We start from the raw sequence: 24,167 nt of genomic DNA, 5'->3' as shown, positions 1-24,167 counted from the left end.
ACATTTTACGTCAAACTTCAAAACAAACAGACAAAAATAAATAAAAAAACAACCAAACAAAAACACCTTCATTGAACATCCCATTTTAAAAATTAAGAATGCAAAATTTCATTTTAATAGTTTGACAGCCCTGGGGATTGATGTCCTAATTATCCTCAGGACAGAAGCACGTGGGCATTTTCCTGCCAATGTGACTCAGCTTAGAGATGGAGAGCCCAATTCTCAGATTAGGTGAGAGTTCAGTACCAAGCCTTCTCAAACTGCAGTTATTCTACTGAGCCAGCCACCAGAGGAGCTAATTATGTGGTGTATGTACTCATGAGCTCCTTATGGGCACCTGAGTCCCATCAATAACACCCTCACAGTTAGGAAACAGAGTGGGCAGTAGAGTTTTCCCACAGTGCAACACATTCTTAGTGCTAGAGAGTCAACACTTTTTGGGGGGAGGGGGAGGGGGATGGCGGCGCTAGGCACTCCAGGATAGGGTTACTGTGACTCATGTCTGTGCACTGCAGTGTGGATGCCAGAGCACTAAATTCGAGCATGGATCAGAAAATCCTTAACCTAAGGTTAAAATGCAAGGTAGACTCTCAAGCCCAGGGTTCCCTGACACAGGTCAGCTGACTCGAGTTCCACTAACCCTAGGCTTACATTGCTGTGTAGACATAACCCTGGAAGGCATGAGAGATTGCATAGGGCTTTGGGGAAACAGGAGAAAGTGAATAGGGATGTGGGGGGTCTATGGGGAAACCAAGATTTGAGGTCAGTGTGCTGGGAGGGGGGTGGCACCTGTGAGGAGGAGTTTAGTGCTCCTATGCCAAACTCAGTTAAGATTACTAGATTAGCTAGGAGACATTGCTGAACTGTGCAGTAACTTGAGTTCTTCAAGATGTTTTGTCCTTACGGGTGCTTAACTGAGTTCCAGTACACTCTCGACCGCAGACTGTAAACAGCAATGTTTGTGGGTTTGTGCCTGTACAGAGCAGTGCATCGTGCTCCAAACTTGAGGGCAAATAAGGAGTTGCAGACCCGCCACAGCTCCAGTACTTTTTTGGCCATGAAACACAGAAGACTCCACAGTAGAGGGGAAGGACAATGGGAGGTGGAGCACCCATGGAGACAAAACATCTCAAAGAACACAAATTACTGTACAAGTAAACAACTTCTCCTCCTTTGAATATATGTCTGTAAGGGTGCTCCACCACAGGGTGTGTGCGCGCCCACGCACCCTTGATCGGAGAATAGCAGGGTCTGCACCTGCACAAAGCAGAGTCTCGTGCTCCCAAGTGAGGCATACAAAGTGGTGCAGACCCACCACTGCTCTAGTTCCTTCTCACCCACCTGCAGGCTTGAGATGCAGCAATTGTGGTGTCTATTGTTTCCATCTGCTTCCTGCCTTGTTTATATTCCGTGATTCCCAAAACAGGCAGTGGTTGAAAGCTGACATTAGACCTCAGGAACCTGAACACCTACATCCTATCGTAGCACTTCAGGATGGTGACCCTAGCTGCCATAATCCTATCCCGGGATCCAGGGGACTGGTTCATCGCATTTGACCTTCAAGACCCCTACTTTCAGGTGACTATTTATCCCTCCCACAAATGCATTCTGCATTTTGTCATAGACTCGGATCATTACCACTAATGTGTCCTTCCCTTTGGGCTCTCCATGGCCCTGAGGGTCTTAAGGAAGGTCCACTCAGCAGCAGCAGCCCACCTATGTCAGTGGGACATCATGGTCTCTTTCCATATTTGGAAGTCTGGCTCCTCAAGGACCACTCCACCCAACAGGCCCAGATAGCAGTCACCAAGACCCTATGTCAGTCTCTGGCCTGTAGTTACCCAAATCATCCCATTTGCCAATCTGAATATTGGCACAACATTATCACTCTTCCATGTTCTGGAATTTTCTCAATATTCCAAGATTAATTAAAAATTAATATCATTAGGCCAGAGATTTCTTTCAGGACTGTTGGGTGCAAGTTATCTGGACCTTCTGCTTTAAAAATATTTATCACTATCACTAGTAGATTTTGTTTAACATCCTCCTTAGTTACTAATGGACTGGTAAGTACTCCATTATCCTCAAGTGATTCAAACACACCATTCAGCTTTTCCCCAAGTACAGAACAGAAATATTTATAGAACACTAATGTATTTTTCGCATCATTATTAATAATTTTACCATCTTCCTCTAGTAGCAGGCCTATACTATTGCTAGGATTTCTTTTGTTTCTAATATACTTTAAAAAACTCCTCGTTGTCCTTAGCCATGTCAGCTATAGATTTTCCTTGTTGTAAATTACTTTATCAATTTTCTACTCTTCGTAACTTCTGACTAATTTATAGCAATTACTATCTATTTTTTTCTCTTCTTCTACTATTTGTTATATATAATTTGTTTATTTCTAATCATTGCCTTCACTTCTCCATTAAACTAGGACAGGTTTTTAGCCCAAGTTGTCCTCTTTCTTGAATGCAGAATCATTCATTGGCCATCTAATAAACTCTTCTTAAAGAATCCCAAATTTTAATTTGAAGTCTTTGAAATGAGAAGTAGGGCAACAGAAAGCCCCTCAAATATCGTAGTTGTATGTCATTAAAGACTTTAACAGTAAGGACTTATGTGCAGTTGCTGAGATCAGGTAACAAATGCATGTTGGCAGAGTGTGGATTTGATTACATCTACCCATAAAAAAACAAAAATGAAGCTCTTTAAAACACCAAGCCGCATTCTAAACTTGGCTGGTAATTAGTTTTTGTCTCCTTGCTTCTGCAGTTACCTCTCAAACTAATGACAACCCTGCAGAGTGTATTAGTCCAGAAAGGGAATTCTGCTGTCACCTAATCAACTAGAGTTTGAGTTCAACAATAGTATTGGTCATTAAGAGCTTGCGGCAAGGGGAGCTGAGTCCAAATTAAGTTTAGTCCTCATCTGAGGGCTGCCATGCCTCTAATGGAAAGAAAAAGAAGTGGAATGGGGTTACTGAAACCACTTCTCCTTTTTCCAAATGGCTTCTTGATGTAGACAGCAATGTAAAGTATATTACATTTTTAGTGCATGTACCCTGTTATACATATAAGAAGCTGTAGCAGCAGATTACATGCACCTGAATTCTAGACTTCCATACCACCAGACAACACACATGAAAAAAGGAAACTGACCATAGCTACCTTGCTAATTCCACATGGGCTCTGAAAGTCATGCTTGGCTTCTTTTCCTCCCATTTATCACCAGCAACCAATGTTTTCAGGCCAAATATGCCCTTAGTGACACCTATGCAACCCTGCTGTCTTCAGGGGATTGCACAGTTATATCTGATTGGAACTTGGTAAACAATTATGTTAATGATGCACAAGGAAGATCAGAATCCAGCTCATTTCTCTGGGACTAAGTCTTCACTACAGCATAAATTCGAATTTCTATACTCAAGTTAACTCCTGATGAGTTAGCTCAGCTCAGCTCAGCAGAAAGCAGCTATACTGTGAAATAATACTCCAGATACAAAGAATGATTGGATTACGGCACAGTGATTGTGTTAACAGCTGGTGAGGGCCCTGAGGGGCCAGTCATCTTGAGTTACCACCACATTCAAGTCAAGAGGTTTTGTGTGTGGACAGGACTCGAGTTAGGGGTAACGCCTGAGCTACAACTTGAGTTAACTGTTCAGTGAAGACAAACCCTGAGTGGTGTTGGTTCTGTAGCACTAAGGGTCTGAAAAGTAGTCAATCAATCAAATAAAAAACAAAACCTTATTTTTATCACAAATATCAGTAGAGCTGACTACATGGGGGAATACAAAATATGCTCCTTTTACAGCCATTTTTCAGAAAAAAATTGCTGTTTAAGAGCTAATGCTACCTTAGCTTAATGCAAAATAAAGACACCCTGAATAAATTTACTAACAAACTACTTTCAGTTTTGTTCTAAAAAGCCTGAAAGTAAGTTTTTTGACATCTTATGTTGAAAAAAAGCTGGAAGCTCACACACAGAGAAAGTAATCAAGCAACTATTATGCGCAAATATCCAACCTTTATGCACACAAGTAAAAAATTCCACCTGCCTACGGCAGAATATGGAATTATACTGAATGAGTCAATCCTTTAATTCTTATTTGAAAGTTGGCCTTCACTGTACTCTCATTTAGAGAAACAGAAGTTCCTTTATGAAATAAATACATATTTTATGAAAAAAATTAATGAGAATAAAATGTATATTTTCTAAGAAACAGAAGAGCTCTTACCTGCTTTACCACTGTAACAGTTCCAGGTGCCATGGTAACTACAGAAGCAACAGCAGCAGCATCATGGGTCTCTGACCCCAACTCAATGATTTGCTGAAGGATGTTTACAGCAGTGGAGTCAAGTCTTTCACCTTATCAGAAAGATAATGGGCACAAGACAATTATAGCCAAGACAGCTCTAAGGCTCCGTGAATCAAAATGCTCTTCTCTCCCTGGCCTCCACCCCCACATGTAGAACTCTTGCTATATATAACAGCTCAATAACATGACATTTTAACAGTGGATCCATGGGAGAAAGTATTCACAAAATAAGTGTCCTCAGGAACAGGATGGGCATTTGCATAGTTCATTTTTATCCATATCTGACAGTGATCAAAAAGAACTTATTGATTAAACAATCAATAGGCAGAACTAACAGCAGTAACTATAAACTACAAAGCAGCAAAGCTTTATGACTCCAAATGAGTATTTGCTAAGGGTTCAGCATTAACAGAATCTGAACACTAAAGTTATAATAATCAGGACAGCTATTTAGTATACTGTTTGTCTACCATTACCATCTGTTTGACCATCTGCAGTTCCTCTAAACCCAGAACAACCACCCTTGTCAGTAATGTGCTGAAGGGGAAAATGAATTCTCTTTAGAAAGATCATGCCTGATCATTCTATTTGTATAGCAGTTTTTGCCACACTTTTTCATTTTCTCAGTGTGTGTGTGGCTCTGCCGGAGAAATATCAGTTTACAGAAAATACAAAACTGAGATTATGACCCTACAGCAGCATGAAGGGGACAGAACATGGCCATAGCTAGTCAGTGAAAAATTCCTTTTGTGGTGAGGAACTACAAGATGTTACTTCTCTTCAAGTTTTTCCAAAGGAAATATGTCAAACAAATATTTTGAACAAAGTTTGAAACACTAAACTAACAAAATATGTTTTGAAAGCTTTATGCTTAAACTTAACCCATGTTGTGCTTATTTTAAATTTAAATGTATGCATGACTGGGCAAGAATTGCAAAGGATTCCTCCGATTCATTCACAATTCCCACTGAGGAAAAATGCATAAATATATATATATATAAATTGTCAGTAATACATCCTCATTTAATATGCTTGAAAATTCCATTCTGCTACCAATGTGTTACCCAAAATTATCATCCCTCCAAGTTCAGGTCAAGGGTCAATGGTGAACAATATACAGTTCAAGAATGACTATACCAGAGGTTGGCAACCTTTGGCACACAGCTCGCCAGGGTAAGCACCCTGGCGGGCCAGGCCGGTTTGTCTACCTGCCACGTCCGCAGGTTCGGCCGATTGCGGCTCCCACTGGCCGCGGTTCGCTGTCCTAGGCCAATGGGGGTGGCAGGAAGCGGCGGCCAGCACATCCCTCGGAACGCACTGCTTCCCACTGCCCCCATTGGCCTGGAGCGGCCAACCGCGGCCAGTGGGAGCCGCCATCGGCCGAACCTGCGGATGCAGCAGGTAACCAAACCGGCCCAGCCCGCCAGGGTGCTTACCCTGGCGAGCTGTGTGCCAAAGGTTGCCGACCCCTGAACTATACTAAGTTATAGCAATGGATCCATTGCAAAAATGGAATCCTGTGATAAGTACTCTGTTAGGCAGCATCACAGAGACCCTTGTTTATCTTTTCATCGAACTCATACTCACATACTCTGTTCTGCTGTTTTAGTACTCTGAGAAGCTTGAAAATAATTTCTTCTTTCCCTCCCGATTTTGTCATTTTCCATTTAGCAAATATTAATTAGTGCTCCCCGGTTTCTTGTCAAACACAAGCCAATACAGCTCTGGTGGTCTTACTTCCTTGTTTGTGTACCATCATAATTAACTGAGAATATGGTAGATTAGCTATTCAACTGCTGGCTTGTTGACTCTTGCAGCAAGGCAAAAATGTTACCTAGAGGATTGCAATTAAACATTCAACATTTATTCTGCCATGCTATTTGTCTGTACCACGATATTTTCTATAATTCATACAGAAAATTCCACTAATACCATAGTAAGGTCAAAAACAGTGGTGTAATAAATGCTGATGATTTATTGATGATCACTGTATATACAGATGTGTGTGCATTGGTAATTATTTGGGTGTGCAGTGGTAATTAGTTATAATTAGTTATCAACAGTAAGATGAATGAAAAATGAAGAAAAAATTTTTTTGGTTTGACATGCCTAATCAGTTTCTAACCGCTTTATGGTAGACCAGTGGTTCTTAACCAGGGATCCAGGGCCCCCTGGGGGTCCGTGAGCAGGTTTCAGGGGGTCCACCAAGCACAGCCAGCATTAGACTTGCTGGGGCCTAGGTCAGAAAGCTGAAGCCCGAAGCTTTGAGCCCCACCACCTGGGCTGAAGCCAAAGCCTGAGCAGCTTAGCTTCACAGGGGCCCCTGTGGCATGGGGCCCCAGACAATTGCCCTGTTTCGCGTCTCCCCCCCCCCCCCCCCCCCAACGCAGGCCCTGGCTTTTATATGCAGAAAACCAGTTGTTGTGGCACAGGTGGGCCATGGAGTTTTTATAGCATGTTGGAGGGGGGAGAGAAAGGAGCTCAGAAAGAAAAGGGGTGAGAACCCCTGTGGTAGACCACACTGTGGGCCCAAACACTTGACACTGTCCTTTTAAAAAGTATTACGGATGACCTTACAAAGAAATGTTTACCACACTACAATATTAGTACCTCACTACCATATAGAAAATACCTTGGTAAAATCAATACAGAAGAATAAATATTTCCTTTTCAAGTTTCCCACTGTATTCACAAGAGTTGGGAACTCTGATGAAAAAGATCTACTCTACCCTTTCAAACTAAAAATATCCCTTACCATTCTCTGAGGTATATCTTAGGTCTTGTAATGCAGCTACAGCAGCTTGAGTTCCTTGAACGTCTTCAGCCTCTGTGATGTGCAGATACTGAGTGGATGATTCCTCAGAAATTTCAGTTGTTAGCTAAAAAACAGGTCAATGATCTCCTTTTAACTCTTGAGAATTACAGAGGGCACTTGGTGCCCCAAATTTAAATAGGGAAAAACTGGATGACAGATTTATAACAATATACTTTATGGAAGAACATGAGAAATCCTGGCACCATTGAAGTCCATGGAAATTTTGCCACTGATTTTAATGGAAGCCATAATTTCACCCCATAAGCTTATTTATACTTCTATTAGACTTCCAGATAGTTGCATCAAGTTCATTTACAAAATGTCATGTTAATTTGACTTTATTTTTATTGTGCACGTAATTTATAATTAATAACCTAATCACACACTTGTTAGACTCTAAGGAAGATATTGTGGGCCAAATTCTCCTTTTAGCTACACTGCCAATATAAATCTGGACAAATTCCTTTGAAGCCAGAAAATGACCCTTTGTGTCAAGAAGACTGGCTACTTACCCTGCAAAAAGAGTTATGTTGTCCACAAGTATTCCAACTTCTGGTTTGCATGTGCCCCGTGCACATGAGATCAGATTATTTTGAAGAGCAGTGTTTGTTGGGACCACACTTGCTCCCAATAGCCAAGGACACAGCCGTTGGGTCAGCCACAACAACCCTTCAGTTTCTTCCCTAAAGCAGAATGCAAGTGATACAGGATTCTGCAGTAGCAGAGCAGGAGGGTGGGTTGTAGAATACAAGTGGATAACACATCTTGAAGAACCACAGTTACTGCAGAGTAAGAAACCACTCTTCTTCAAGTGACGGTCCACAGAGATCCCATTTCTGTTCACTTGCAAGCAATAATCTCTTTTCGTGGGGGTGGTATTCAGAATCTGCTGACACAAGGACTGGAGGACACTGCAGCCAAATCAGACATTTGACCTGGAGTCCTCTGTCAGGGAGTCGTGTCGAGTAAAGGTGTGAACTGAACTCCAGGTAGCTCAGTGGTTCTCAAACTACTGTACTGGTGACCCCTTTCACACAGCAAGCCTCTGAGTGCGACCCCTCTTAAACATTTTTTAATTTAACACCATTATAAATGCTGGAGGCAAAGCGGGGTTTGGAGTGGAGACTGACCGCTCACAACCCCCCATTAATAATCTCGCAACCCCCTGAGAGATCCCGACCCCCATTATAGAAGCTGCTTACAGTGTGTTAGAATGGGCTCTTATCTATGAAAATGGGTCCAACTGAACTATTGCAAATTGGTTACAATCAGGAACTTCGTATATATATCGGTTGATTCTTCATCCTGTCAACAAAGGCCAGGAATGTATTGGAGAATTCCTGAACAGTCCATTTCACAGGTGTGAAAGCTTCCCTTTGACTATTATGAGGCTTGGGAAATAAAACTGGCGAATCACTTGATTCAGGAGAAAGTCAGTAACAACTCTGGGCAAGAATTTTAGGTGAAGCCTCAATGTTACCTTGTCCTTATGGAATACTGTATATGGTGGTCTTGTTGTGAGGGCTTGGATCTCTCCTACTCTTTGGGCTGAGTTTACGATCACTAAGAAGCAATATTCATAGACAGCTGGTATAACGAACAGGTTGCTAAATGTTCAAAGGGAGCCCCATCAGCCTTATTACATAATGTTGAGGTCCCAGGAGCTCTGTATGATTGGAGGAAAGACATGGATGAGGCCTTTGAGGAACCTAGCAACTACAGGGTGTGCGAAAACTATGTAACCAAAACTGTTACATGCTGGAGCTAGCAGCATATTATGGGCTGCCTCCAACCTTCGTCAGGTTTCGTCAGGACCCTATGTATGAGTGAAATGGATGGATAAACATACACAAGTCCCAGTGCTCAGGGGATGAGTAAGGCATCTGACGGGGAGACTGGGCCTTCCCCAGCCTCCCATTCACTCCCAGAGCAGATAGTTAGCATTCATTGTTCCAGTCCGTGGCAAACAGGTCTGTTCACATTGCAGAAGGTACTTCACAGAATTGAGTCATGAATACTGTCTGTTAAGCTGGTCCACCTGGGTGTTTTTAAAACCTGGAATATGTAGGGCCATTAGAGTGAGGTGATCATAAATACACCATTCCCAGAGATGGACTGATTCCTGGCAAAGAGGCAATGATTGAGCCCCTCCAGGCCTGTTGACGTAGTACATAGTGATGTCCATCAGTATTTGGATGGTGGTTCCTCAGAGTGAGTAGAAATACCGTGTATGCTAGGCAAAAGGCTCTTAGCTCTAGCATATTTATGTGGAGATTTAGTTCTTGGGGAGGCCTTGTGTCTGAATTTGGTCTAGAAGAGATCCCCTTCCAAGAGCTTGTCTACACAATGTCCTAGTCCTCACCAGCTGGGGTGTTAATTCTAGTACACACCAGCGTGTCCTGCACTAACTGTAACTATCTGTGTGGATCCTGCTGGCACACACTCAAAGAGCCCTACGGTACATTGACATAGGACTGCACTACCTAAACGCACACTAAGGAATTTTTAGTGAGCGCCAGCAGGGCCCACGTGGGCAGTTAGTGAGTGCACTCTGGTGCACACTAGAATTTACACCCCAGCTGGTGCTCTTTAGCACACTGCATAGGCAAGCCTTAAGAGTGGCTACATCTATCACCAATGTCTTGGTTGGTAGGAATGGTGAAAACGATCCTCTGTTATACACCTGTAGGAAGGTCCTTCCACCAATCTAACGAGGTGAAAAATTTGTGGGACCATGAATATCATGACTATATGGTGTCTTCCAGGTAGTTACACTGATCTCAACCAGTCTGCATGGAGTGTAGGTGGAGTCTGGCAAACTGCAACAGATAGGTGCAGTAAACCATGTTTTCCATGAGTCTGAGACATGCTCTCACTGTTGATGTTGGGTAAGCCTGGAGTTGACTGATGAAGTTCAGAAGAGTGAGGAATCTGTCTTGTGACAAGTAAGCTTTTTGCTACTGTGGAGTCCAATATTACCCCTATGAACTCTTTTCAGTGAGGATCAGATTGTATTTCTCCTTGTTCACTCTGAGATCCAAAGCAGTGAAGAGCACGAAGGCTACCTTTGATGAATTGCTCACTTGCTGAGGAGACTGTCCTTGAATTAACCACAAAAACAACGAGGAGTTGGGTGGCACCTTAAAGACTAACAGATTTATTTGGGCATAAACTTTCGTGGGTAAAAAACCCACTTCTTCAGATGCATCAGATGCACCCACAAAAGCTGATGCCCAAATAAATCTGTTAGTCTTTAAGGTGCCACTGGACTCCTTGTTGTTTTTGAGGATACAGACTAACACGGCTACCCCTCTGATACTTGAATTAACCAATCGTTAAAGTATAGGTAGTGTGACAGACCCAGACCAGTGGGGTACAGGAGTCTGGTAGAGAGCAAATATATTGGTCACTGGATGAGTAGTTTTCTGTTCCCTGAGTGACCAGAGCAGGGGCTGCACTAGAGTAATCAGGAACCTGCTAGAACCAGTTAAGGCAGGCAGGCTAATTAGGACACCTGGAGCCAATTAAGAAGAAGCTGCTAGAATCAATTAAGGCAGGCTAATCAGGGCACCTGGGTTTTAAAAGGAGCTCACTTCAGTTTGTGGTGCGAGTGTGAGGAGCTGGGAGCAAGAGGCGCAAGGAGCTGAGAGTGAGAGGGTGTGCTGCTGGAGGACTGAGGAGCACGAGCATTATCAGACACCAGGAGGAAGGTCCTGTGGTGAGAATAAGGAAGGTGTTTGGAGGAGGCCATGGGGAAGTAGCCCAGGGAGTTGTAGCTGTCATGCAGCTGTTACAGGAGGCACTATAGACAGTTGCAGTCCACAGAGCCCTGGGCTGGAACCCGGAGTAGAGGGCGGGTCCGGGTTCCCCCCAAACCTCCCAATTGACCTGGACTGTGGGTTCTTCCAGAGGGGAAGGTCTCTGGGCTGTTCCCCAACCCACATGGTGAATCTCTGAGGCAAGAAAATCCGCCAATAAGCGCAGGACCCACCAAGATAGAGGAGGAACTTTGTCACAGTAGACATATACTTCCTGCCTCCTTAAGTGATCCACCATGAATGCTAGGCACTTGATGAATACTCTGGGAGCAGTGGAGAGATCAAAAGAAATCATGCTGTATTGGGACTAGCAACCAGTCAATCTAAGGTATTTCTTATGGGCCAGGTGAATTGCTATATGGAAACAGGTGTCCTGTAAATTGAGTGTGAACTAATATTGAGGATCTAGGGTAGGAACTATAGAAGCAAAGGTCACCATCCTGAACTTGAAGCAATATATGAATTGGTTGAGTCATTGGAGACCTAGGATGGGATACCAGCCCCCTTTCTTCTTTGGAATCAGGAAATAATCTGAATAACCCTCCGCATCCTGGAATTCTACAGGGACTCCTTCCACTGCTTTGAATTGCATAAAGGCTTCCTCCTCCTTTAACAGTGTCTTATCAAGGGGGTCCCTGAAGAAAATGAGAGAGGGACGTGTCAGAGAGGGAGAGACTGGAACTGGACAGACTACCTCCTTATCCACAATTTCCATGACCTACTTATTTGAGATAATTTGGTTTCAGGCCTCCTGAAAATAAAAGATCATTCCATGCAGAGACTCAACCGTCCTGTCAAATTTTCTGGCATGACGTAGTGCAGAATGCGTGGCAGAAGGGTCTTCTCCTTTGCAACCTCTGTTTTCCTCAGAGGCTCTAAAGATCTTTGTTATCCATAATATTAGGGGATGGTTGACTCTGATAGGTGAAGCTTGTAGTATTCTTTAGAGTTTGGGTATACCTCTCTAGGGATTGCAAAGTGACCTTTAAGTCCTTCAAAGCGTGCAGGGATTTGACAGTCTGTGTATGAAACAGGTCACAGCCTTTGAAGGGAAGGTCCCCCCGTGGTCATTTGAACCTCCTTCCATATTCCCGAAGACTGCAACCATGAAGCCCTGCACATTGTAACTGCAGCTGCTATACAACACACTGCTGTGTCTGAGACATTGAGGGAAGCCTGCAGAGAAGAGTGGTCTGCTAGTTGTCCCTCCATTATCAAGAAGTTTAACTCCTCTCTGGACCAAGGAGTGCAGGATGACCAATTGGTTCTGTGACTCCTCCTGTACTTGAATTTCCAGTGTGTCAACTGTTCATTCCAGCAAACTCCTGGAAGATGTGCTAATTGTCTGCCTGGGTTGGGACCACTGGAGCGATGGATTCTCCAGGGAAAATGAAGATATGTCCAGTATCTTCTAATGGCAATCTGGTTCTTGCATGTCATCCTGTTCGATGTCCCAGTGGACCATTTTCTCTTCCTGAGGTGGTCTGTGAGGGGAAGCCGACCTGATTTTGGAAGCAGGAGCAGAAATGATATTTTCTGCTGTACTGCATCCCTCAGGGGGCCCTGCATAGGGAATAGTTATGATGAAAAAGTGTGCTCTTCCTGAGACTCTTAATGTCATTTCTTAGAGGGATGTCTTCTGGCGAAAATGTGTCACATTTATGGCCACCACCACTTCCTGATAAGATCTGCTCCGATCAACCAATCGTCCAGATAGGGTAAAACATTTATATCCAGACAACGTAGGTGGATGGCAATTACTGCAAGAACATTCGAGAATACCCAGGGGGCAGAAGATAGGCTGAAAGGAAGCACCTGGTATTGGTAGATATCATTGTTGATTAGAAAATAAAAGAAACCTCGTGTGAAGGGTGAATAGCCACATGAAAATATGCATCTTGTAGGTCGAGAATCACAAACCAATCTCCTGAATCTAACAAGGGAATTGTTGCTGAAAGGGTCACCAACCTATATATGGAGATATACCTATCTCATAGAACTGGAAGGGATCCTGAAAGGTCTTCAAGTCCAGCCCCCTGCCTTCACTAGCAAGACCAAGTACTGATTTTGCCCCAGATCCCTAAATGGCCCCCTCAAGGATTGAGCTCACAACCCTGGGTTTAGCAAGCCAATGCTCAAATCTGAATTTGTGCCGTTCCACATATCTGTTTAGATATCGGAGATCTAAAATTGGCCTCCAACCTCCATTCCACTTGGGATCAGGAAGTACATTGAATAGAATGCCCTTCCCCTGTGCTGCACAAGAACTGGTTCTATTGCCCCTACACACAGAAGTGAGGCAACCTCATGTCAGCAATTGATCATGAGATGGGTACCTGAACAGGGAAGGGGAGGGAGAATGGGTAGGAGGGAACAAAACTGAAATGGATGGTGCAGCCAAATGTTATGGCTTCCAAACCACATTTGTCCCATGTTATATTCTCCCATGCAGCTTGAAAATGGGAGAGGTGATATCCGAAAGGAGGTGGGGGTATGATGTTGCAGCTGTAAATCCTAGTCAATCGGGTGGTTGAGTCTCTCGACCAAGCCATCAAAACTGTCACTTGGAGGTTGTGGATGGCTGAGAAGAGGTAGCTGTAGCTGAGGGAGGTTTCTTTTTAGAGTATTTTGGTCTCTTGGCTCGGGCTCAGATGTTCCACAATAAGTTGAATACGGGGTTGGGCATGCTCTTTATGCTGTCTGAGACCAGCTAAATCTCCTTTTATTTACACAGCAGTATAAATTCCCAAGGATCTTAACATAGCTCAAGTACTCTAGAATGTGGAGAGATGTACCTGTCAAATGTGCGAAGAGCATGTGACTGTCAAAGGCAAGGTCCTCAGTGGTGCTCTGCTCCTCACTTGGGAAGCCGAACAGCTGGAGCTAAGAGCTCTTCTCATGAACACTGCATTGAACATGCTGCAGTGTCAGCAGCATCCAAGGAGGCCTGGAGTGATGATCTTGCCAGGAGCTGACCCTCTTGAATAATGGCCTGAAATTGGTCATGATGTTCCTCTGGCAGATGATCAATAAAGTAATAGAATTTGTTGCCATTCAAACAGTCAAATTTGGCCATGAGTGCCTGATGGTTTGCTGTTCTAAAGTGAAGTGTGGCTGAAGAGTAAGATTTGCAGCCAAAAATATTACGCCTCCTGTGGTCCTTTCTGTACAGGGTGGACCTTGAGGTATGCTGTCTGCTTTGTTCATTAACAGCCTCCACTACAGGAGTTTGGATCCAGGTGAGAAAATTAAGATTCTGATTCCCCGGCATGGACGGATACTTTTTATCTGCCCTTCTGTAGGTAGGTGGTGTGGTAGCTGGGGTTGCCAAACAGACTTAGTGGGTTCCATAAGAGTTTCACTGACCAGAATGGCAATCCTCATGGATGCTAAACTATGTAAAATATTCAGGCGTTTATGGTGGGATACCTGAACTTCTTCTAAAGGAATCTGAAGCATTTCAGCAATTCACTTAATCAGTTCCTAGAACTGCCTGAAGTCATCGGCCATAGATGGCAGTGGAGGCATCACAGCTTCATCAGGCAATGAAGAGGAAATATTTGTAAGAGGCATCAACACCTTGTCTGCTCTTGATTTTTGCACCTCCAAGGTCTCCTCCTCTAGCATAGCTGGTGGCAGAGGTGGTTGAGGGGAATAACCCCTTCTTTGCTCCCTCTGATGGTGTGAAGAATTGTTGCAAATTGTTGACAAAAGAATGCCCAAGGGTTCCAACAAGGATATGGGTGGAGGCATCCATCTGTGTTTTTGCCATGTGGGTATCGTTTGAGGTCTATTCTCTGCCAATTGATCAGTGTAAGAGACAGAGTTATGTGTTTTAGAGTAGACAGGGAAACCATGTACCAATATTTGAGAGTCTGAGGAGTCCTTCTCAGCATACTCCGGGGGGGGGGGGGGGAGAAGAGAAAATAACTGTTCAACTTGAATGGTAGACAACAGTGAGTATGGTACTTTAGCTAATGGGGGGTGGCAACTGAGTAAGTCTCGGTGTGGATAAACCACCGGTACCAGTTAACAGAGGAGACTCCAGCTCAAATACCTTAATTGAATTGGCCCGTTAGCACTGACCCCCCCCCCCACACACACACACTTGGTAAGGCAACTCCCATCTTTTCATATACTGTGTATTTATACCTTCCTACTGTATGTTCCACTCCATGCATCTGATGAAGCCCATGAAAGCTTATGACCAAATATATTTGTTAGTCTCTAAGGTGCCACAAGACTCCTCGTTGTTTTTACTGATACAGACTAACACAGCTACCACTCTGAAAGAAAGTCCTTAAAGTATCAAAATTCTTGAGGTACCAATGGCATCAAAGAATGGGTCGAGCGAGAACCTGTAGAGGATGGCTTTGGTACCAAGGTAGCTGGCACCCAGTGCTTGGTATTGGAAAGAATCGACTCCGATTACAGTAACATAGGCAGTTGAACAGTCTTTGGTATCATAGACTTCCAGGTTATCAGTACCGATTGTTATCTGGGGACAAGCATAGAATCCTCCTGGAATTGGCTCTGCAGCTCTGGGTATGGGTACCTGAGCTCGGTACCAAGTTTGACGACTGACTCCTTGAATCCGTCTTCACTGTCCTTGCAGTACAGAAAGCACTCAGAGCCTGCACGGAATTCCCTTTGGGACCGAGGTCTCCGTAGCCTTCTTGTGCATCGGTGACCCAGACTTTCTCAGAGGTTTTGTCTTTACCTCTTTCTGCATACAGGCAGATGTCGATGCTACCTTTGCTTAGGTCTTCAGTGCTGTAGATGTAACCAGTACAGCCTAGATCTCAAGTGGCCTCCAATGACCAAGATCTTGGGGTGGACAGGGCACTAGCCGTACTGGGAGGTCTATGTATGGGGGGCGGGGTCCTCTGCCCCTGGATCTGAAGCTGGTCTTAAGGCTTGCTTCATAATCAGGAGTTAAAACTTGATCTCCCCATTTTTTCGGGATCTACCTTTGAAAGAAGTGCAGATCCTGCACTCACTGGGAAGATGAGTGTCTCCCAAAGAGTGGAGGCACTGAAAATGCCCATCACTTATCAGGATAGCCACCTTTTAAATCCCAAGAGCCCAGCATCTCCAAGCAAAATAACAAAAATGACCCCTTAATAGGAGAAGATTTTAAATCAATCTATGTCTATCAATAATTTTTTAAAGGAAAAAGATAAAAGGGAACAACTGTTTCAACAACCATAAACACTATCAAAGAACTAACTACATACTAACTAACTGCTAAATACAGTACTAAAGAGAACAGGCACACAGCAGACTCCATCTCAGGCCAAAGGACGTTGACAAGGGACTGAGGGCTGTTCGTCTATGGCCCTTTACACCTTTGGCACAGGGCATGAGGGTGTGAGCTTGCATGTGTGGACTAAACGGGCACAGGCACCAAAAATCTCTGATCAAAGATGTAGAGTACAGGCGCACCTGAACTGGAGCACCCATACGGACAGTATTTGAAGAACCATGAATTGTTATCTTGTTAATCCTGCTAGACATTACAGTAGTTAACCTTAGCACTGTATTACTCCTGGGGGACTTCTGCACTGCTGTGCATGCAGAATTTGAGCAGAAATTAATGTTGTGCATGCAGAATTTCCTTCCGCCCCCCCGAAATGGTCTGCAGAGCTGCTGGCCGCCAGTAGGGGTTGCTGTACCCAGCAGAGCCCAGCTGGCAAATAGAAGACACTGCCAGGGGAGGGAGAGGGAACTGGAGGGTTCCTGGGAACTGCAGTTCTCAACATGCCCTGAAGGAAGGAGGCAGCGTGCAGGAAACTCCACACACGCTCAGGACCCAGCATCAGGATGTTTCTCCTTTTGGGTCCTGAGCTTTGGGGGGGAAGGAAAGAAGGGGTGCAGGTGTTTGGGCTGGAGGGTCCACGGCTGGGTTCTGGAGGGGGAGGGGCGCAGGTGTCTGGGCGAGGGGAGGGGACCTGCAACTGGGCTCTGGGGGAAGGGGTGTGAGTGTCTGGGGTGGGGGGGCACCCCGCATCTGGGCTCTGGTGGGGAGGGGGCAAAGAAACAGGAAGTGGGTTGTTGTAGGGGTTTCTATAACTCTCTACTCCTGGGGGAAATTTTGTGTGTGTCTGTATTGTTACAGACATACTTGCTGACAGGTATTTTGAAATAAATTAGCAAAATAATTGAAACTGGCATGATTATATAGTGTTATTTTGACAAATAAAATATGCAGAAATTATTGTGTGCAGAATTTTAATTTTTTTAGTGCAGAATTGCACTGTATGCATTAACTGTATGCATTCAAGCCAGAGATAATAGAGAGAAGACAACTTTCCACCATGTAAGGAAGTCCATAATACACTTTTCACACACATTCTTTATCTTTAGAGATTTTTGAAATTTTTGGGCAAAGATGTAGCAATTTTGTTTTTACCTCCCACTTTGCTTCCCCGTCATGCTCCACTAATTTCAGGCCATGCTTGTTCTTAAGATGTCTGTTGAACTCCCATTTTGTACCATACACAAAACTGCAAACTGGACATTTAATGCCACCTGGGGAAAAAAACAAAAACAAAAGATTTTTGGTATAATTTCACTTCACTTCAATTATCCCAGAGAGTACCCTCTTACTACCATTACATTTTTTGGGATACAAGAAAGCCATACGGGACTACTCAAGTTTGCGCCTTTTTCTGTCAACCTAACCAGCAATACCTCATAAGATTTTGCTTTCTCTGTGTATTGAACACTTATTATTTTAAATATAATCAGACTAGCTGAACCACTTCAATGTGTATGGTACAAGTTTGAGTGGATCTGCTCCTCACCCACTTTATGTATCTGTGAGGGGCATGTGAGCCCCAGGGTAGAATGTAAACAAACTATTTACTGGGCAAGGACCTGTGTTTTCTGTTTGCTACACAACTGGAAACCCTTTGAAGGACGGTGAGCACTCGTGTGAGAGATGAACCTCTCCACCAAAGAGGACTACACTGATCCTGACCTTCACATCCCACTGCTGGGCCAAAAAAATTACTAGAGACTTAAAAGAAAAGTGCAGAATGCATTGGTTCCACTTATACAATTATACTTTGTAGACTGTACTGGCTAGCAATTTGTTTCTAGATGGAATTCGTGCCGTGATTTTAAATCTAAAAAGCAGAGATAGGCATGAGCCAAAAGTTTACATCTAGATTCACACCCAAAATTCCTCCACGTTTGGGGATATCCATATTCTGAGTTTTGATTTAGGCCCATCTCTAATATAAAGCCTTCTATGTGAATCACAATATTTAGGGAGAGGGAAAGGCTATTAGATCATATCTTCCATCTCTTCAAAGCATGATCAGTCCTTTAGAGACTATTGTTTTTTTTATGAACTCATCAACAAGGTATCTGAATACCTCCTCATTATGTATAATCCCAGCAGATAAGATTAATTTGGATGCTCCACCCAACATCTTGCAGGACTGGAGCCATAGCAGCCTTTGTCTCTGAATGTTGTTTCCCCTTTTTCCTGATACAGCCCCAGTTTCTTGGCCCTCAAAGTACGAAGCAAGGCCTTAGTGGGGTGAAGTGCTTTTATGTTATGAGTGGTGGAGTTCTCTGTCAAGTAGATGTTTGACCATTTTTTAAAATACTGTCATGCTCTTAATATTGTAAATGTTCCCAGAGTTGGGTCCATGTTTTGTTAATAAAAAAAATAATAATCTCCCTTAAGGCTGTTGTTCAGCATTATCAGACTTCATAGCAGTACATCCAGTAAGATTATTCACTTTTCTGGGACTTCTGCAATACCAAAGTAAAACAAGGACAACATACAATGGAAACTGCACCATACCCTAAATATCTTTGCTTTTGTGAGTTTGAACTATAGATTTATTTTAACATTTTAAAAGTGTAAATACAGGTATCTTTTCATTATGGTCTTTAAACGGATATGGTACATTGTTTACAGTCTGTCCTCACAGCAGCTTAATTAAAAGAACTAGTACAGTATGACAAAATCATAAACTTCCACTTTCTACATTAGATTTCACCAATTTTTTGCCTTTTTTCTTATGAAAGTAATTTGATCAAATATCAGAACTTAGATGCATGCAGTCATGCAAACTAGTGTTTGTTTTCACTGGATTTTTTCCCCCTCACTAAACCAAAAACACAAATAGATTGAATACTACAGTGTGTTGTATCAGATGAGTAAACCACATTCAATTAAATATAAATATAAATATTAGGGGAGCTCCTTGTGCCTTAAGTACTATACCACCAGATGGCCCTCTAGAAATCATCATCCATTACCCTGATGGTTCCTGCTAGTGCTATCTAATTAAATGCTTGATGTGTACTCTGGTAGGCTGATTACAAGCCAAGTTCTCATTGCACACAGTATTCCATTAATAGGAGAAAGACCTTTCTATATTACTTCTAAATTAAAATTACTAGAACATTACACCACGTTAATTAAAGCTGCAACTTTTGTCATTGTGACTAATTAAGGAACAACAAATGGAAATACGCAAACTGCTAATGTACAACTGTGTCAGTTAATTGGCATCGAAGCTCAGGAAAATTAATTTCTACTCAATTCATTAAATACTTGGGCCAGATATAGAAAAGGTCAGTGAATGACATACCTTATCCACTTTTGACACCAATATTGGTGTCTATAATATAATGTAATGTAATATATACTTCCATAGCACTTTCCATCACAGGATCTCAATGCACTTTTAAAACAATTTACTGACACAACATCCCCATGAGATAGGTATTATCTGTATTGCAGTAGCACCAACAGGCCCCAGCTGTGATTGCATGATGCTCTACAAACACAGAAATAGAAAGTCCCTTTCCTATAAAGTCTATAAGCCACATGAACAAGACAGACTATAGATATGAGGGAAACAGGGTGAAGAGAGGGGAAGCGGGTCATCTGTAGTTTAGACAAAGAAAGGATAAGTGATTTGTCCTGGGTCACAAAGAAAGTCTGAGGCAGAACTGGGGACAGAATCCATGCCTCCTGACTCCCAAGATCTGGAGATTATCTCCATATCATGCTTTCCTGTTTGATTACCTAACCAGGCAAGTGACCAAGGTTCCAAAAGCAATTAAAAAAAAAAAAAAAACACATTAAAAACAGTGTGTAGAGTGTATCACAAGATATTTTTGAGCCCTATGCCGGCTGGACATACTGTTAGAATATTAATTTTCCATTGTTAAACATTTAAAAAAAAATCAATTTTGTTGTAAGTTATATAATTCTATAAAGTTGAGTGTATGAAAGTATCTGCTTTTCTGCCATTCACTGCTGCTATAAATTTCTAATAGCAGTCTAAAAATAAAATACTGCTGTGTGTCACTTGGCTGTGTAATTCCTTGAATGATTAGCATTGCACCTCTTGTACTGTATGTGCACTTTCAGAAGGCTTTGGGAAGCGTTTAATAGTCTACATGAAAATAACATTTTCAATTAAGGTATTTATACAAGTTAAAAGATGGAGTCTCAACTTTTAATTCTGAATGTTTTTCCTTGTGTCACAATTTCAGTGTTATTTAAAGGTGGTTTAGCATTTCTGATGGACAAGGATTGTTTGTAAAAAGAATAATTTGGAAATGCTTTTTAGAAATAATGACATGCTTGGGAGAATTATATTTTATTCATTATCTAATATTTTGGCATTATTCTGGTATCTATTCTGTAACAAAAAGGGAAATTCTAAAGTTTCCAAAAGGCACTTATTTTAAAAAAAGTTTTGTATGTTCCATTCAAAATGGAAAAAAACAAAAACCTCAGAAATGATCAAAAATAAAATAAGAAATGTGACTCTACCAAACAGCTCAGCACTTTCAACACAATGCAACATAATATTTAATTGAGTTTCCCTTTTATTCCCCTCCAGGAACCAGAACTGTATGAGCTTTGTGCTTCCTGAATCTCTAAATACACTTCATACTCAACAAGCTATCTGATTGCACAATCAGATTGTTCGCTTTGGTCTATCTGCCAAGTGTACAATAGCAAAACCTCTCTTGGGAGATAGTAGACTTGTACCTATCTGCTTTAGCAGCATCTGGGTAGGGCTACTCTGCAAAGAAAGAATTATGGTTTCTAAATAAATAATTAACAACATGGTGGCTATCAAATGTAAATAATCAGACAACAGGAACTAGCAGCACTGCCCACTGTTTATAAAAAGGATGTAAGAAGTGAACTGAATGAATGAAAGCTTTTAGATTTAGAAAAATCTGCAATGAACAGAATTATTTCATGCTACGGATATATATGTATAAACACACTTCTCTCTTCCCTTGATTGTTGATTTGGTTCTGAGGGTTAATCTTGAATGTCAAGCATTTCCTACATTCTCCAATTTCCAGTTTATTTGATATCCCATAGCAGCTTACATAATGCAAATCGACTGCAGCTGCAAGCAAGAAGCTAAGGCAATCACTTTTCACCAATATTAGTTGGCCATATAGGCCAACTAAGATAATTAATTTCCACTCTGGAAACCAAGACAGTTGTCTGAGAGTGGAACAGACTTTCAGTTCAAGAGTCAAGAGTGCAGAGTCCATTTCCAAATGAAAACCAAGCTTATTTTTACCCCACCTGCATAGGTAAGAGGGAGAAGTAATAACCCCAACAGTTTCAGAGCAGCGTACAGGGCTTTAGCAATGAAATGGCCATTAAAGGGAAAGATATTCAAAGACAGGGCAGTGAGGCACTCAACTCCGATTGAAAGTGAATGGGCCATAGATTCATAGATTCTAGAACTGGAAGGGACCTCGAGAGGTCATCGAGTCCAGTCCCCTGCCCGCATGGCAGGACCAAATACTGTCTAGACCATCCCTGATAGACATTTATCTAACCTACTCTTAAATATCTCCAGAGATGGAGATTCCACAACCTCCCTAGGCAATTTATTCCAGTGTTTAACCACCCTGACAGTTAGGAACTTTTTCCTAATGTCCAACCTAGACCTCCCTTGCTGCAGTTTAAGCCCATTGCTTCTTGTTCTATCCTCAGAGGCTAAGGTGAACAAGTTTTCTCCCTCCTCCTTATGACACCCTTTTAGATACCTGAAAACTGCTATCATGTCCCCTCTCAGTCTTCTCTTTTCCAAACTAAACAAACCCAATTCTTTCAGCCTTCCTTCATAGGTCATGTTCTCAAGACCTTTAATCATTCTTGTTGCTCTTCTCTGGACCCTTTCCAATTTCTCCACATCTTTCTTGAAATGCGGTGCCCAGAACTGGACACAATACTCCAGCTGAGGCCTAACCAGAGCAGAGTAGAGCGGAAGAATGACTTCTTGTGTCTTGCTCACAACACACCCGTTAATACATCCCAGAATCATGTTTGCTTTTTTTGCAACAGCATCACACTGTTGACTCATATTTAGCTTGTGGTCCACTATAACCCCTAGATCCCTTTCTGCCGTACTCTTTCCTAGACAGTCTCTTCCCATTCTGTATGTGTGAAACTGATTTTTTCTTCCTAAGTGGAGCACTTTGCATTTGTCTTTGTTAAACTTCATCCTGTTTAACTCAGACCATTTCTCCAATTTGTCCAGATCATTTTGAATTATGACCCTGTCCTCCAAAGCAGTTGCAATCCCTCCCAGTTTGGTATCATCCGCAAACTTAATAAGCGTACTTTCTATGCCAATATCTAAGTCGTTAATGAAGATATTGAACAGAGCCGGTCCCAAAACAGACCCCTGCGGAACCCCACTCGTTATGCCTTTCCAGCAGGATTGGGAACCATTAATAACAACTCTCTGAGTACGGTTATCCAGCCAGTTATGCACCCACCTTATAGTAGCCCCATCTAAATTGTATTTGCCTAGTTTATCGATAAGAATATCATGCGAGACCGTATCAAATGCCTTACTAAAGTCTAGGTATACCACATCCACAGCTTCTCCCTTATCCACAAGACTCGTTATCCTATCGAAGAAAGCTATCAGATTGGTTTGACATGTTTTGTTCTTTACAAATCCATGCTGGCTGTTCCCTATCACCTTCCCACCTTCCAAGTGTTTGCAGATGATTTCCTTAATTACTTTTTTTTTTTTTTTTTATAATGGAGATATCCCATCTCCTAGAACTGGAAGGGACCTTAAAAGGTCATCGAGTCCAGCCCCCTGCCTTCACTAGCAGGACCAAGTACTGATTTTGCCCCAGATCCCCAAGTGGCCCCCTCAAGAATTGAACTCACAACCCTGGGTTTAGCAGGCCAATGCTCAAACCACTGAGCTATCCCTAGCTGGGAGGGAAACACCTTCCAAGTGTTTGCAGATGATTTCCTTAATTACTTGCTCCATTATCTTCCCTGGCACAGAAGTTAAACTAACTGGTCTGTAGTTTCCTGGGTTGTTTTTATTTCCCTTTTTATAGATGGGCACTATATTTGCCCTTTTCCAGTCATCTGGAATCTCTCCCGTCTCCCATGATTTTCCAAAGATAATAGCTAGAGGCTCAGATACCTCCTCTATTAGCTCCTTGAGTATTCTAGGATGCATTTCATCAGGCCCTGGTGACTTGCAGGCATCTAACTTTTCTAAGTGATTTTTAACTTGTTCTTTTTTTATTTTATCTGCTAAACCTACCCCCTTCCCATTAGCATTCACTATGTTAGGCATTCCTTCAGACTTCTCGGTGAAGACCGAAACAAAGAAGTCATTAAGCATCTCTGCCATTTCCAAGTTTCCTGTTACTGTTTCTCCCTCTTCACTAAGCAGTGGAACCTAACTCCAATTGATTTTTGAAAATCTCCCCCTAAATCAATGGGAGTTGAATGGTTAAAAACCCCATTCAATGCTCTGAATAATTATCCTTAAGTGTGAGGCCAAAGCCCTTTCCATTTACAACAGATCTGCACTTGTTTACCTTTCTTGACTTGACTTGTTTATTGGGAGATTAATTTGGTGCCATTCAGCCATTCAGTTCTCATCTCAGGATTAGCTCAATCTTTCAAAACTATCATGAAAATTTATCAGCTGATTACTCATTTGAAAAGAGATTGAAAAGATGGGACTGTTTACCTTAGACAGGAGATGAATAAGAGGGGACCTCATAAAAGTATATAAAATAATGAATGCTGTAGAGAAGACAGATTGAGAACTTCTGTTCACCCTGTCTCATAACGTTTGGCCCGCGGCCCGCCAGGGTAAGACCCCTGGGGGGCTGGGTTGGTTTGTTTACCTGCCACGTCCGCAGGTTCGGC

General features: G+C 42.5%; 1 protein-coding gene across 1 annotated transcript in view; it reads right to left on the bottom strand.

Moving 5' to 3' along the window:
• The window catches only part of ZFAT (zinc finger and AT-hook domain containing), a 151,300-nt gene that overhangs the window by 17,543 nt on the left and 109,590 nt on the right, over positions 1-24,167 (bottom strand). The window contains exons 13-15 of the mRNA XM_065398805.1: positions 17,370-17,488; positions 7,080-7,203; positions 4,244-4,374 (exon numbers count right to left, since the gene is read on the bottom strand). Of these exons, the coding sequence (XP_065254877.1) occupies positions 4,244-4,374; positions 7,080-7,203; positions 17,370-17,488 (374 nt within the window). The remainder of the gene's footprint in view (positions 1-4,243; positions 4,375-7,079; positions 7,204-17,369; positions 17,489-24,167) is intronic.

Source organism: Emys orbicularis, chromosome 2 (genome assembly GCF_028017835.1).
Source record: "Emys orbicularis isolate rEmyOrb1 chromosome 2, rEmyOrb1.hap1, whole genome shotgun sequence".
Taxonomy (NCBI): domain Eukaryota; kingdom Metazoa; phylum Chordata; order Testudines; family Emydidae; genus Emys; species Emys orbicularis.
The sequence above is the reverse complement of the archived record's forward strand: the minus strand, read 5'-3'. Positions and strand labels throughout refer to the sequence as shown.